The following is a 16,873-nucleotide window of genomic DNA, read 5'->3' as shown; positions in this document are numbered from 1 at the left end:
TCCGAGACGGGGCATGGCGTGTTCAGAGGGCAAGAGTCGTTTTAATTTACTTACCAACGATGGCGATGTAAAAGAAGGAAAATCAAGGGGGATTTCACATGGAGGTTCATCGATTTATAAATCTGACGAAATCATGATTTATGAGACTTCTACACGACTAATAAAACCCGCCAAAGAGTGAAAGAGTCTATTATTATTATTGAACCAAAACACTATATTGCGCCTGTTGCCACGTGGCATGTTTTCACAAGAGTTTTTGTTAATTTAATGGTGGAGGGTAATAAGGGGCGGCTTGATTTAAATTGTGTGCGCATGTTTTTTTTATTTTTTTAGGACTTAAATGGTATATCGAAAAGTTCTATCACGATCCAACTCTTGTTAGAGAACTCCATTTCTCGAAGACATGGTCTTTCGAATTTGCTATGTCAAAATACACGTGAATTTAATAGCTTAAAATTATTTGGTAGATAAATGATTTTTTAAAATAATTTTACCAAATCACTCTATTTGGGCAAAAAAAGAAGTACTTTTTTATTTTCACAATACAATATTCAATCAACTTGCTTGTGAAAATAGTCAATACAAAATCCATCACGAGGTTGACCAAGTGTGGCCATTATGGTCATGGGTTCTTGTCATGGGGAACTCATATCTAAATAGAGACCTATCATAATAGGTTACCATGCTAATTTTTCTCTAGACAACTGACTAATCACAAATATGTTTCTAAGGTATGAAGATTGAAAAAAGAAGGAAAGGGCCCACGGTAGATAAATTTCACCTCAAAGATGCTTGATTTATCTTTCTAGTCAGGGATATCTGCAGAGACATACAGATGGTCCTGTCTTTACATAAAAGACAAGTAAGGGAAATATAGCGAGTCGATTAATTAATCCTTTATAGCCCTCTTATACCAGAACATATTCATGCATGCTTACCTTAAATAACCAATAGCTCTACATGGTTTTGTTTGTCTTGATGTTAACTACGGGCCGTTTGTTCGCGTAAAAAGGATCTTGCAAAAATATTTCTCAAAATTAATCGTCTTTTATTCATTTGAAAAAATAGCTAATCAGAAATGTTTTGATTATCAAACAATTTATGCCTAAAAATCGATAGCAAAAATATATTTTAATATAATTTTCGAAATTTATTAGTTTTTTGACTCCATTTTCTTTGTTTTTATTTTATTTTATAAAAATCAAGGATAAAAGAGATGTTTCCTTTAAAAATGAGAAACAAAGTATGCACGCATGGTTTAATCCTCACGTGCATTACATGCTAATGGGAAAGTGTACCGTCTGGTCAACCGCCGTAACAAAATGAAAGTTCGAGAGGAATGTACAATAGTCGAAAGTTACGGGGGCAAATATGCAATATCGCAAAGCTCAGGTGAGTTTTGTATTGTACTAAAAAGTTCCTTCAAACCAAGGAGAGCTGCTCTTTTTTTTTTTCATTTTTTCCCGGGCAAGAACGATACACTAATCAGCAGTTAAAAAAAAACATTTTAAAAATACCGACCATCACCAAGAAGATCAACGGGGCGCCTTCCAATTGGGCGGTGACTCTACGTTGGACTAAAGCTGACTTCACATGACCACTTCCTCCCCTCCCCTTTCACTGCAACTCTCTCTCTTCTTTCTCTCTCTTCTCTGCTGTTGCTGCTGCTGCTGCTTCACGGCCGAAAGTAGGTGAAAAGCGGAGTCTTCTTCCTCACACCACATTCCCACGACAACCGCTACATTGCTGTTACCTAATCCTGAGCTCGAGCCATTAGAAAAATGGCGGATTCTTCGCGATTATAATACGCGCGCGCGCCCTACTCCGTACACGCGCGCGCCCTCACGCGAGAGACCAGCGGCGGTGTTGGTTCGGGTTGGTGCTCGTGCTCTTTCAGTCCAATCGGGAGCGTGGCCGAGGGGATTCGCATGGCGACGGAGACTGCGGAACTCGCTCGCCATTCTTCGTAGGGTGCGGGGTCGAGTGATTGGTGGCGCTTTGTCATCTGCCGAATCGGAAACCCTAGGCCTCTCGGACTGGTTCGGCGAGGCTCAGATCTTGCGGCCGCGGATCTACCGATTGGCGATCGCCGCTTGCTGGCCTGGGGGCGGGGTGGGCGGCGGATGGCGGGGCCGGTTCGGGCGGAGTGAGATGTTCGGGGCTGCGAGCTATGGTCGGGCTTCGATTGGGCGCGGGTTCGGTGCCGTAGCGGCGGGAAGCGCGTCTGTCTTTCGCGGAAATGTCAACTTCGCTAGCGGCCTTTGACCGCCCGAGGACCGGTGTTTCGAACACGGTACGAGTCTCCGGCGTTCCGGAAATGGTTTTGAGTTGCTTTGAGTTCCCTTGTTTTGGGCGTTCGCGTAGGAGGAGTTGGTTTTTTTTGTTTTTTCGCTTTTTGGCTCGGCTTCAGTCTGGGGGACGAGGAAGTCTTTGGCGGAAAACTAGGACTTCTTGTTAGAGCTCCATTGCTTTTGGCGCGGATTGTTCTCACGGGCAGTTCAGTTCATCTGTCCTTTGCGGTGTTTGATTTCGCTCATACCATTAGCTCGCAAACAACTATGGGCCGGTTACGGGGATGGGTATGTTTGACGATTTGATTGAGCTTGGAAAGGTGGAAGCATTCTGACCAGAGCGTTCTGATGTAATTTCTGCTTGCTTAGGACTTTTTTGCTCTTTCATTTTTTTTTTCCATTTTTTGTAGCTGGTAATTGATGAGAAACGAGTAGGATTTAGTCTGGCAATTTCATCCCCAAAGATTTGCGCCTGGGGTGCGACTTTCGACGAATTTTCGCGAGACTGATATTTCTCACTGACTGATGCTCGTTTTCCAATAGTGAGGTGGTGCGATTGCTCGGTGCCTAGAATTTGTGCTTTGCTTTGCAGATTTAGTCACCCAGATAATGCATTTATCTATAAAATATGTTTGTGGTTGCAAAAATTGTACTTACTAGGCTACAGAAGTGGGATTTTGGCATGGTAGTTTAGATTTTAACATCTAAATCACAAGGATATCCACAGGTCTGCTGAAGTCTATCCAAAAAATAATAGGTGCTTGATATGTATGTGCATGTTGGCTTCAGAACAATCTTCAAGGATGCAGTGGTGTTTAGACATCTCATTTAGCTCTAGTTGTTCAGAAACTAAATTTAGTCTTTTCTTCCTCTTTTTTATGTGAATAATGGCAGCTACAAAGTTTATATTCCTAATAAAGAATGCTGGTTGCAGAGCCATAGTATTTACAATGAATGCTTTTGAACATAAATTTCTTTTTCCAATCTGCTCTGAACTTTGTTTAATAGGATGGACAAGTTACTCTGGTGAAGTTTTTCCTCTTCCAATTCTCAAGATTTTATCTATCAGTACCTAAAATACAAGTGAGACTGGTGATCTTTCACTAGGTTGAATAGAAAACTGCATTCCTCTTTTCTCTATTTCTTAAACCCCGACAAGACTAAGTTCTCAAAGATCATAATCTGTAAAATATCCCATCACTGCTGCTTATCCGCAAGTAACGCTGTGGATTTATCCTTTAAATTCCTTTTCCAAATTCCAGTAAAATTCTCCTTGTTGCTGAAAGGATCTGATGCTTTTGTTCACAATTTCAAAAGGCTATTCAAGTGAATGCCTACGTATGATGATAACTTTGCAGGGTCCTGAACTATTCTGGCAATGCATGTTAAAGCACGTTCTACGATGTCCTGGTTGTAAGATAAAGTTACTGTTCATTTTCTTGCCTATAGGAGCCGGCATGGACCTCTTGAACTGAAATATGATACTCATCTATGGACAAGGCTCTTCTTTCATGTTTTAGGTTGTGTAAATTATAGAATTCAGTCACCAGTTTTCCTCTATGTTATAAAATATGACAGCTTTTGAGTAGTATTGTCAATCACAAGTCAGATTCTTAGTGCTGCCAAATTCTTTCAAAATTTTCTCAGCGCACTCTTATTTCTGAAAGGATTATCAATAGCTCGTGTTTAGTTGGAGTGTAAGGCTATATACGGTTGCCCCTTTGGTAATAGTTTGTCTTGGTCTTTTCATTTATGTATGGAATTTAATATTCTGAATGGTTGTTGCTAGTGATTGTTTAGGGGTTTCAATTCTCAGCTCTAATACATTAAAGCTTTGGCAGGTGTTCAAAAGTGGCCCTCTTTTTATATCTTCCAAAGGTCAGTCAAGATAACAAGCTTTCATATTTTCAGCTCATTCAGTTTTCATACTTTTATACTTGCGTTTGTGATAATTTACTTATTCTGAGGTGATACTTTTTAAACACATGTTCTGATCATCGTCATACATGGGAAGATGTTTTATGTTTACAAAGCACTTTACCAAAATAGATCTGTTGATGATTTTTCATAATCGATGAGCTACATGATGACTAGTGAAAACAGAGCAATATCAGGAAGGAAAGTTGAATTATGTTGGCACAAATGTGAGTCACTGAATTGCTAATTGTTCAGCAATGATCCTCGTAATTGGAAAGATAAGCACCTATGCTTAAACCTATATAGATTGAAACAGATAAGAATGGTCCACTTGCTCCTATCAGCAACTGTCAAGTTTGCTCGCACTGTTTCATGTCTGGCATCCTTTTCTTGCTTATTGCATCTGTCATGATGTCAATTGAGGATACACCCTTTGTTTTTCCTTATAATATGATTATCATCTGCATGATGTGTCTACTTGTTATAATCTTATTTTTACTGGTTGCTTTTTCTTTTAAATTATCGTGATATAACTAGATCTTTACATCTGCTTCTATACCTAGTGACAAGAATTCCTAATGTTTACAGGAATAGGCTGGAAGTCTTGGAAAAAGCGCTGGTTTATCCTTACGCGCACTTCTTTGGTTTTCTTCAAAAATGATCCTGTTAGTATCTATTTTACGCTATTACATGTGAAGTATATCACTGCAGATTGACTTTTCTGAGTTTTTTCAAATTTCTTGATTTCTCCTTTAGACAACATAACCACAAGAGTCTCTTTAGCAGCTATTTCTTGAATGAGTAGGAGTGCTTTCTGGTGGTTTGGCAATGTGTAGTATTTGTTGGGCAATTAAATGAAGGATGTTGTGGCTTGGCAATGTGTGCTTATGGTATTTGTCAGGCAATTGGATGAAGGATGTGGTGACATACTGATCTTAAGTTCAGTAGATGTTTCCATCTAACAGTAGCTCTTGAGGTGTTATCCAAATCCATGGTACTTCTGGCAATGTTAGATGTAGCCCAAATTCCAGTCCTTTTAATTTACTATATGTATATCATCTGGTAAGTATTCCTTGAGATTGTTTCCTTACAAGCACCTGTTATGAAATTGTTGAATAAATAGGGATAAGATGTATAGATTGGAGAAATTATTAAATTGCCACTTGAAAGGACAATTTTTTTTTGTCTATTGGACATTATTAGCTTACGGTGTATTGTTGTACAAGTTTTGATTATGTGGGAGAGTAGGAGGTGCTTTGACAAATTTTACTAAAGTTCTTTAGTTTTCCAGAAGAGGAACCCAATCATGAGATCTCAAAATTTATGGTAATGAATATCTATAAGCCATCATTGTCTCTGTTAATTCTGGTTGCTGTCTAGATTGCAATGCTTTTCTTTTGGTTTTTCCAATCTCCACATGCTACCCCTGTAATCCATGAGAATCTTTGTAGAGGTAGCACTCGATCTCAGTTCTTGGACTTGCGCAAAAGGTTTACTAACTAATCAGATGGATCTTCATGATTACCTGCACTACATCTTGTTTTCTGTCACCTCGTTCTGTTGACTAGGATCTATTTGAGCACTCGCACCTTCTTCAGATTCAAAACGCCTACACAATCTCTTTACTCGTAAAAATTTATGTATTTTCTGTCCTTTATTTGATGAATGGTTGAAATTAGTGACATTGGCCTTAGTTATTTTGTTTGATCTGGCATGTTTCAAATTATGCCTTTCCTTGCATGTAAGGTCAGGTGCCTTATCGAGATGATTAGATGCAGCATATGCTTATTATTTTGAATTGTCATGCAGAGTGCACTCCCACAGAGAGGTGGAGAGGTAAACCTGACTTTGGGTGGGATTGACCTGAACAACTCTGGGAGGTATGTTTTCCATTCTTGGTAGCTGGGGGCTTTACTATGGTATGAAGAAATTATCATGCCTGTTGTGACGGTTCATTTCTCGCACTTGCTTCAGCGTTGTTGTTAGAGAAGATAAAAAGCTGTTAACTGTCCTGTTTCCTGATGGACGTGATGGCCGAGCATTCACTCTTAAGGTGCTTCATCTTTTTTTACTCCTAACAGTAGCTCAATTTTCTTTGACACAGTGAGCATGTTCTATTATTATTCAAAGTAGTTATTCTCTGAAGTTCTCAGATATACACCTTTCCCTGTGTTTGCTTTGACACTATTTTTCTAGGCTGAGACATTGGAGGATTTGTATGAGTGGAAAACAGCCTTGGAACATGCTCTTGCCCAAGCGCCAAGTGCTGCCCTTGTCATGGGACACAATGGAATCTTCCGAAATGACGCGGGTGATATAATTGAAGGATCTTTTCATCAATGTCTGTACCTCTCTTATCATTGTACATCTTGCTTAAAACTGGTTCTTTGCATGCATATGAGATTCTAGGTACTTTCTCTCTGCCTCATGATGCCTTAATGCAGGGAGGGAGAAGCATCCTGTAAAATCTCTGGTCGTTGGGAGACCGATTTTGCTTGCTCTGGAAGATATTGATGGAGGTCCTTCTTTTCTTGAGAAAGCTCTTCGGTTTCTAGAGAAGTTTGGTGAGTTTTTCTACGGTAATCTAGTCTGATCTTTAGCTTTCTGGGTTTTCAATCTTTCTTTTACAGCAAGTTGCTATGTCATAATACTTCTTAAGGGTCATTTAGTATCTCCCTGGACCTGAGCAGGTCCTTAAACTGCTCCACCCTGAATCGGGCATCCCAGGGTGCCCAGTTAGCCCCCATTTAAAGGGGGTTTAACTGGGATTACGGGATAATGTCCCCATTGGGTATCCCCACCAACTCCCGACAAGGGAGGGGACCCACCATCAGATCCCCATGAAGCCCTTCTCCTAGCATACTAGGCTGGGTTTAGGGAAATGAAGATGGCCTGGGCAGCCCCCCACGTGAGTGGGCTGCCCGCAATTCATCTTGACATGTCTCCCTAGTTGGTTACCTACTTGTGCCAAAAGAGCTCCAAGTTGGTCACACAGTTGGGTTGCCTTTGCCCCCATGCCTTCCCTTTTGATTTTCAAAACAGGAGCCTATGCAGCATAGTTCTATTTGGCCTATCTAGGCATCTAAATATTGCAAAACAAAATCTCGAAGTTTTCCACCAGCGTATGCTCTGTGTTGGTTATGTGCCCAATATACACTTGGTCAGGTTTACTAACTGCTTTGTCTATTCCCTCCCTTTCCCTGCTGCAACTTCTCTGGATATCTTTTCTAGTTTAGGAAGCCTGTTGCTTAGCATTTAGTGGTAAGTGTTAATTATTGGGGACATTTCTGCGGCGGAAAATTGGCCATTTCTGGATATGTTCATTAAATATATGAGAATGAGATCTTGTTGAATTTGTTTGTGTGGAGTAGTGTATTGTCCAAAAGATATCAAATTGAAATTTGTAGGCTAGACCTTCTCAAACACTTGATTCTCGAAGAATGGATATGGATGAATGCTTCATGTGTCTTGTTAGGTGATAAAAATGGATAACAGTTCTGTCAACTACACGATTCTTCTTGTTCTCAGAATTATTTCACTTTATATAACTAACTGTTTTCAAACAGGAACGAAAGTAGAAGGTATTCTAAGGCAATCTGCAGATGTCGAGGAGGTGGACCACAGAGTCCAAGAATATGAACAAGGTACATGTTGATCTATTTGTTACAGGCAGGGTGAGGTGTGTAAAAGAGATCTAGTTATTTGCACCTGATGTTGTTAATGATAAGTGTGGTTAATACTCTCGTTTAACTTAACACTTGCAGGCAAAAACGAGTTTGCTCCTGATGAAGATGCTCACGTTGTTGGTGACTGTGTGAAGGTACTTTTGTTGCTGCCAGTTTTGATATACGGTTATTGAGCTCTTACTTCATCTAAATCATTCAATAATCACAAGCTGCTTGATGTGCAGCATGTTCTGAGGGAGCTACCTTCATCTCCAGTTCCAGCATCTTGCTGCACTGCATTGCTAGAGGCTTATAGTAAGTTGTGCCTTCTCTTTTTTTTTTCCAATTCTTCAACCTATGCTCAATGGATTCCAGGGTATCTTTTGTTTGCTGTCCTGAAGTATCTATTGTCCTTATATAGTATCAATCTCAAGTTGCCTTTGCCAAATGATCATACCTCATGGTGTGAAAAGTACAGAAATCATGCATTTCCCACTTAACGTGTCGATGTACTTTATTTCAGTTGACTTGCTTTCTTTTTCTTCTCTTATGACGGTCAAAACCCATTTTTTGAGTGCTTATTAATAATTATTTGCCTTGTTTATGATCAAGGTGATTTGCATGAAAATTAGCCTCAAGAAGAAAGTTAATTATCAGGACTGGGGTTCTCAGCTGTTGTGCTCTAGCTGATTCATCTGGTTTTATGTTCATGCATGAGTATTTTATGGAGCAACATATGCTCCAAAAAATGACAAACAGCAGCTTTGGATGTCAGAGCTGCTTAACCTATATAGTCTAGGAACATCCATGGTGTAATGCTGTTAGAAGTACTGTGATTTTATTAGTGTTTTGTGGTCTTTTCTTCCCCTTTGAGTTTATGTTGTGTTAATATCTGGATTTTTGTACTTCATTCTAGATTATAACAGACATGTTGACATAGTTGCTTTGTGTTGTTTTATGTCAGAAATTGATAGGAGGGAATCTCGTGTTCATGCAATGCGGTCTGCAATACAGGAGACATTCCCTGAGCCAAACAGACGTTTACTGCAGAGGTATACACTCTCTCATAACCCTGGACACCATTGTGTTATTACTTTTAGTTATCAAGCTTATTTGAGGGAAAAGTTTCCACAAATAGTAGGTATGATATTGAAACCGCATGAAGCAGAGCGTGAATGTAACTCATTCCAATTTTATTTAAGTCTGTCATTTAGTGAGATATCTTTATTTTCCTTTTGCACGTTTTGTGGATGTGCTGTGGAGAAAATTTAAGTCGCATAAGGAAACAAGATAATGTTTTCTTTTCCCCTGAAGATGATTGAGTGAGATTTTTGTGTTTTTCATTTTGATTTTTTCCTGGTATTTGTCAATGAAAACTTAGGACCTTGACACGGTACAACCATGCTATTGAATGGCATTTTTATGTGGTTTCAGCAACCGACCACTCATATTCATGGCACCTTAATACTTGGAATAGTCATAAATGTGGCCATGTGAAATTGCTAAGACTTGATTGCTTGGTAAAATCATGTCAGCGCACTACAACCTAATGTAGCTATTACCTATGATACTCTCAAACACCCTACATTACCAGGAGTACTTATATCAGTTTGTGGTAGCTCATATGTGGTGAACTACGTATTTCATGACTGGAGATTCCTTTTTCTAGTTCTTTTGTGAGCAAAGAGCCCTGGTAATGATTTTCTCTTTTTTTTCACACAAAGAAAAGAGAAACGAAGTTAATTGTGATTTTCTTTTTTCATCTTGTTGCTGATCCTCCATTTCAAACTGAATATGTACTTGCTTCCTTGTTTTGCAGAATCCTGAAGATGATGCATACTATTGCCTCCAATTCTCATGAGAACCGGATGACTGCATCTGCTGTTGCTGCTTGCATGGCTCCTTTATTATTACGTCCTTTATTGGCTGGTGAATGTGAATTGGACGATGAGTTTGACACTAATGGCGATGCTTCTGCTCAGCTTCTAGCTGCTGCAAATGCTGCCAATAATGCGCAAGCCATCATCACAACTCTTCTGGAGGAGTACGAGAATATTTTTGATGTAAGAGTCTCTAAATCTGAATCTTTTCTCTGCAGTTTTTAAACACTTGTCTCTGGACATATATGTCGTGGGTCATTTGTTGTACCAGGTACCTTTTCAATTTCATTTGTCTAGAACTGGAAACCTGAAATCATAACATCATATCCTCCCCTAACTACCGGATGCTTGTCACTGCTGCAAAGCATTCTGTATGATTTTTTTCTTTTGTTAATTTGTAATTCAGAAAACTGTAAATGGTCAGGAAAAACTACCTATAATATTAGGGCTTGGCATTCATTGCAATGTGTAATATCTGCAAACCTAGCAGCTGCAGTTTGTTAGAGTGAGATACATATCGAGAAACTTAAACTTTAGACAAGGGAACCTTCGTAAACTAACTAGTGCTGATTTCACTTGCTGTTATGAAGGTTTCCCGTTGAAAATAGCGGGAGTGAAAATTTTCAAGGGAACCCTTTTTTCATTATGCCTGGCTGTTTAATTAGGTGCTAATATTTTTTAATATAATTACAGGAAGAGAATCTTCAAAGATGCTCCATATCTGCGGATTCTCGGATTGAAAACAGTGGGAGTGATGATTCATCTGATGAAGATAATGTGGATGTAAAAGTCAATGGTTACCATGATGCAGAGAATGAAGTTGATCCAGAAACGGATGATGATCCAGAACGCACACTTAGTGGAAAACTTAGTGAAAGCAGTGGATGCAATGGAGGCGATTTGTATGACTATAAGGTTCATAATGATCACGTGCTTGCCATTTGTTGCTTCTTTTTCTGCTTGTGGTAATATTACGACCATTGTCACACTACATTGAGGGTACTTCTCATGTTTCTTGCCAAATCTTGATTTAAGACTAGAATTAACCATTGTGGGGGACAATGATTGACCTACTTAATTCGGTAATTATTGAAGAGATCAGCATTTGTAAAATCCTTAGTTGTGATTAAGATTATTTTTATTATATTCACTTCAGTTTTTTGGAATTTGTACTGGAAAGAATTTCAATTCCTTTCGTTTATCGCACTAAGAGGATAACTGATCTTAGAGATGGTTTCCTCAATGAATTGCTGCCTGATTTTCATGTTTATGACTTCAGCGGAGTAGCTCTCCATCAAAAGCTAGACATTCATTGACAGTCGTATGGTCCTTAAGTTATTGAATTATTTTTGCACAACAGTTTACATGATTAATCTTATCATGGACTTGCGACAAAATCTGAAATTGGTACTCTTTATTTGATTTAGCCGTGATGTTCAGAACATGTCATTTGACTGTAATTTTCTGTTATTCTGCATGCAGGCCTTTGGCACGGATGATTCAGATGTTGGGTCACCTAGGGATAATTCTGCTTCAATTGGCAGTTCAAACTTACATACTGGTTCTCGACCTAGGGATTCCAATATTCAGTTAGTTGAGCAACAAGGACAACTAAAGAAAGAAATCGACCACTCTGCCAGTGAAGTTGAATCTTCAACTGTCGCACCTTCTGGTGAACAGTTCCAATCTGTGGGTGAACTTTTGTCTTCAATCAGGCCAGGCCAGAGCCACACTCTTCCAGTTTCAGGGCTTGAGGGAGGTTCTGGAAGGTCGACGGGAAAAATTTCAAGCTCTAATCTCAACACGAAAAGATCAACATTGTGGGGAAGAAATACTGTGAGCAATCTTGCAGCCTCTCAACTAATTTACCACTTATATGCAATAGTTGAATTCATAGATTGACCAGCCACTTTTATTTGTGGAATTAGTGTTGTTGTTGATCCTTTTGTCGATGCAAGAAATGTTTTGATATATTTGTATTTGCTGATTTTATTACGTCTCGGTTTGCATATTTTTTACTCAAAATCTAGAACTACATGCTTCTTGCATTTTCCTTAGTTGATACTGAAAGCTTTCAGACTACATGATCTAGAAAGTATGAGCAGAGGACATACCCTTGTTATTTTTTATTTTGGCCAGACTATTATGTGAGTTTGTTCACAGCTTTATTAAATGACCTGAATATTATTTTGGGTTCTCACTGGTAGAATATTTAAATAATAAACCACGTCTTCATTTAACAGCTTAAGCTTTTAGAACAGTTAGCAGTGGTCCCACAAAATCTCACATGGTATCAGAACTAGGAGGTCTTGAGTTCGAATCTTCTAGGCCCCTATTTGCCTCCCCAATTAAATTTCCACGCTTAGTACTAGGCAAAAGACCAAACTAAGCGTGAGGGGGAGTGTTAGAATATTTAAATAATAAACCACGCCTTCATCTAACAGCTTAAGCTTTTAGAACAGTTTGCAGTGGTCCCACAAAATCTCACTCACTTTTGGGAGTATTTATTTTTGTAGACTTTGTTAAGCAATTGTGCATTTTGTTGGTGCTGCCTGTCAAAGTGGCTAACCCATACTCTATGTCCAGACAACATTTAATAGTTTTATCATCTATATGTTGGTATAAGCATTATTGGTCGATGGGGATATTATTGATAGATGGTCATTTCATAAGTCAAACAATTCCATCGGCAATCACTTTGGTATTTCTTTGTAGTTGAGTAGGCTTGCGTAAATTTTAGGATGAAGTACGATCATAGAATTCCCGTAACCAGATTTGCTTTCTGTTGATTGGGTAGATGTATCTTCTATGCTCTTGGGAGCAAAGAGACTGGATATTGGTTATATGGTCGTGTAAATTAAAATGCTGACACTTGATCTGAACTCTTGTGCAGGCCAGAAAAGCACCATCAATGGAATCAGTGGATTCTTCTGGAGAAGAAGAGTAAGACACCGTCTTGTCTGAGCTTCTGTTTTAATGGCCTTCACTTAACTGGTTAGTTGATTTTCAGCTGCTCCTTTACCATTTATCTAAAAGTTTCCTTGCTTGCAGGCTTGCTATACAGAGACTTGAGATAACGAAAAATGACTTGCGACAAAGGATAGCTAAGGAGGTAATCTCACTTTACAAGAGTTTGTTATTTGCATTGTAGATGGTTGAACATTTTGATAAGAAATTTCATGTTGACTCTAATAGGCCAGAGGGAATGCAATATTGCAAGCTAGCTTGGAGAGGAGGAAGCAGGCTCTGCATGAGAGGCGCTTGGCACTTGAACAAGATGTATTTTCTTACTCTTTGATTATGTCTCTGTTTCCTCTCAGGCCTCCCTCCATTCCCCAAAATAATGGCTTTCCCCCATTTGTTGGGCAATTAGGTTGGAATTGGAACTTAAAACTGAAACCCTTCAGAATTAGGTTATATGAGTCATGCGTCTTTAAAGGCAGTTTTTCCTTATCTTGCTCAGATGGCAAGAGTTACCATTTCCTTGAGGGGATTATTCACGATCGTACAGCTGTAGAAAATAACACAGTTGCTTCTACTGTCCCATACTGGTATTCTTATGCAACTCTATCACTGCCAAAACCTATTCTATAGTGCTGAGTTAATTGCATGTCTTGATTTATTGACTTAGCTAGACATGGTTTTAGTTTGTCTATACACTGGCCGGGAAGCTATCCTATTATATTCTTTTTGGTTTCTGCGGAAAAGTACTCTCTTTTGTGTTGTTTACCCTTGTGTGCATACTTCTGGATGAATATCTAGGTGGCTAGATTGCAAGAACAGCTGCAAGCAGAAAGAGACCTGAGAGCTGCACTCGAAGCTGGTTTGAGCATGTCATCTGGGCAATTTTCCAGTTCCCGCGGCATGGATTCTAAGGTTTGTACTAAATTTGATGGGTTATTTTCCTTTGCAAGTCTATCTTTTTCTATGTTTCATGGTATAAACCGATGGGCAGACAAGGGCCGAGCTCGAGGAGATTGCTCTTGCAGAAGCAGATGTTGCAAGATTGAAGCAGAAAGTTGCAGAATTGCACCATCAGCTAAATCAGCAGCGCCAGCATCACTATGGATCTCTTTCTGATGCATGTGACCGCTATCAACAAGTGCAGAATTCTCAACAGTAAGTGTGTATAACTATGTTGCCTTTCTTCAAACCAGCTTTTAATCCATTGGTTGTTGGGGTGGAGTGCATCGTCCTTAGATATCTGGGTGGCTGTTGCAAGATGTAAGATGTCCTCCTCCCATTGACAGCTACTTAGACAATTTAGTGCTTTCCTGTTATCTTGCTTCCATTTTCAGAATTTTGTTGTGGCAAACTTGCTAAGGTGCATTGTTTTGAAGATACTTCATAGTGGTATTAGTGTATAAAAGTTTTACCATTTGTTTTGTTTGTGCCAACTCTGTGGAAACCTAAATTACCCAGAAGAATTCAGACAATGTATCTAGAATAGTTATACGGAGTAAACTCAACATCAAAGGATTAATAGGTAGATTGGGTTTGTTTCTAGAAAGCTTATCAGTTGCTTCTTTCACTTAGTGAAGGAGAAATGATTGGGATCTTGGTACTGTTGCGGGCACTTCAAGCATTTAAGGGTTAATTGGGAGATGGATAGCTAAGATGGAACGCTAGATGTCAGTTTGAAGTCTTTACCTAGTCTAGTGGTGCTCAAGTTAAGATCATTGTGATAGTAGGGGGGAATAGTAGGGGGGAACTCATGATATTTTGATCTGCTCTCAGCATGTTTGGATCTGTGTTTGGGTATGCTATTTGATCGGAGTATTGCTGCTACAAATAAAATGTGGAAGCTATCATACTGAATTTAAAATCTCATTGGATAATTGCAGGAGATTTCCCCCACAAGATTTTGATACTACCCTCGCCTATTATAATCACGAAAGAAAACAGAGAAGCGAGGTGTGTATTTCAATCTGTCTTGTTATGTCTGCTATGTTTTTCATAAGAACAGATATAATTGATAGAACTGCTCATCTTGCTCATTGTTTTCTAATCTTTCACTTGATTTTCTCATTTCTCTACAATATTGATGCATTTCATCTGGTATGCCCTTTATGCTGCTATGCCTTCTCCAGTCTAGACTGTTTGTATTATCTTCATGACCTTGGATAGCATATGGGCGAAAGCAGATTTCAGCTATATTACCATCTTCAAATTTTTGAATCTGCAGTTATGAAATTGACATTAGTATATTCCGGTGCAAAGGTGCTTTTAATCCATAGACATTTTATGTTGTTACTGAAGGTCAAAGATGGCGCTAGCCATAAAAACTGTTCTGCCTAACTCTAGTTAAAGATCGAAAATTTTAAAGTATTTAACAAGTATTGATTGATTGCACATTGGCAGTATTGTGCATAGTGTACAACTGAATGATTTTGGAAGATGGTGCACCAAAAGGACTCTGAATGTTAATGGCTTAGCACGATGAGGCATCGATTTGTAGTTTAAATACAAATGCCATGTGTGAATAATTTGGTCATGCTGTTTTTACTTCGATTAATCTTTCAATACTATGGTTGATGGTCAGGTCCTGCCTTGGCCTGAGAATTCTTAATCCTATATGAATGTTCTTTTACGTTAAATTAAATCTTCTGTAAGTCTTGATCACATTAATTGTTTCTGGTGATTTATTCGATTCATCTATAAATGAAGCAAATTATTCAACCGGAGGGTTTGCTCGGGGACTGGAGAAATATCAAAGGTCAAGCATTGGCATCTGCAAGCAGTAGCAGGTTGCCTTCAGGAAAGCAATTTATGGATTCATCACCTCTTAGTGACTCGAAAAGTACGGAGGCATCAACAAGTATATCTGTGGATGAGCTCGGGGCTGTTGATTCAGCATCTCTACCCTCTACTTCAAGAATAGCAGAGGTAATAAATGGATGTTGGACTGTCCATTATTGTGTCTTACTGTCAATTCAGAAACGGTTGTAAATTTTATTCTCTTTCCCTTTTCGATATCTTGACATTTGATTTACATTATACTATGTTCATTATGTTCTGGATCCTGCTCTGTATACTTTTGAGAATGTTTCTAAACAAGCTCCAATCATCCTGTTTTGAGGTCCAACTTTTTCCCAGCTTTCCACTTAGATTTTTGTGTCCCATGCAGCATAATTTCCTAAATTTATAGGAATTGCTACCTTATTCTTAAAACAAAGTTCCACTCTTTTATTGCAGGGAATGGAATTTCCAAGGCATCCATCTGTGGCATCTTCTGCTTTAGTGGAATTAACGACGCGCCTCGATTTCTTCAAGGAGCGGCGGTCTCAGCTGATGGAGCAGCTCCACAGCCTCGATTTAAATTATGGCACGGCTTCTTCACAAGACTTTGTCTACAGACCGTCGTCTCCGCCGTGGAGTTGATCGAAGAAAAGACTTAGTGCTTATCAAAGTAAACCGTGACAGAAGAATGCCATTGGCTTGTACATTCGTCGGTGCTCTTGCAAATAGTCTCGTTCCCTCCTCTGTTCTGCCATTTCTGTCAATTACTATTGTTTGATGTTCAAAAGGATGTTCACCCTAGTGGAAATGAGATTTGGGGTTCCGGGTAGCGTTCATTTTTTGTTCCATTTTGTATTGTTTGATTCTTGTTTATTTGTAATCTTTCCTATATTAACCAGGGTTGGAGCTACTGTCGAACAGACCTTTGCCGTAGAGTGAAGCTTGTGTTTTTGTAGACATACCTGACATAATGTATCAGTGTCCAAATTTTCCATCCGTTTGGTGAATACGACTCGTCGTTGGATTGATGTCTTGCGTATGTGAAGTACCTTTCCGGCGACATGGTGGAATTTGGTCACGATGATACACGCGTGTAGCTCACCTTTCTAGAATGTAGTGAGCACTCTTGATCTCCAGCATATTGATAGAGTAATCGTCAGCGGGTTCGGCGGAGGGTAAAATCTTTTGTCTAGCGAATTACCGGTTCTTGCCGAGAAAAGAAATGGGCAACAAGTGACGTTGTACGGGCCATGTCCAGTCCATAGTTTTAAACTTGAGTACAGTGTAATGGTTCTAATAATCAACTGACAAAATTTAATCTCACAATTAAGAAAAGTTGTTATTAGCGTGATGGTAATGTCACGAGATAATTACATAAATG

At 39.1% G+C, this 16,873-nt stretch overlaps 1 protein-coding gene across 1 annotated transcript; it reads left to right on the top strand.

Annotated features, from left to right (window-relative positions):
* Positions 1-1,628: 1,628 nt before the first annotated feature.
* LOC104433878 (rho GTPase-activating protein 7) lies at positions 1,629-16,520 on the top strand. The gene is made up of 22 exons (XM_010046762.3): positions 1,629-2,293; positions 4,133-4,169; positions 4,797-4,873; positions 6,018-6,088; positions 6,183-6,261; positions 6,405-6,549; positions 6,653-6,772; positions 7,775-7,852; positions 7,973-8,028; positions 8,119-8,188; positions 8,838-8,925; positions 9,693-9,936; positions 10,447-10,668; positions 11,236-11,589; positions 12,647-12,696; positions 12,805-12,865; positions 12,949-13,032; positions 13,516-13,629; positions 13,709-13,872; positions 14,598-14,667; positions 15,421-15,639; positions 15,949-16,520. The coding sequence occupies exons 1-22, from the start codon at positions 2,240-2,242 to the stop codon at positions 16,132-16,134; spliced, it is 2,643 nt and encodes an 880-aa protein (XP_010045064.2). The 5' UTR covers positions 1,629-2,239; the 3' UTR covers positions 16,135-16,520.
* Positions 16,521-16,873: the final 353 nt, after the last annotated feature.

The sequence above is a fragment of the Eucalyptus grandis genome, chromosome 2 (assembly GCF_016545825.1).
Source record: "Eucalyptus grandis isolate ANBG69807.140 chromosome 2, ASM1654582v1, whole genome shotgun sequence".
Taxonomy (NCBI): Eukaryota; Viridiplantae; Streptophyta; class Magnoliopsida; order Myrtales; family Myrtaceae; genus Eucalyptus; species Eucalyptus grandis.
Note: the sequence above shows the minus strand (reverse complement) of the source record. Positions and strands in the feature narration are given on the sequence as shown.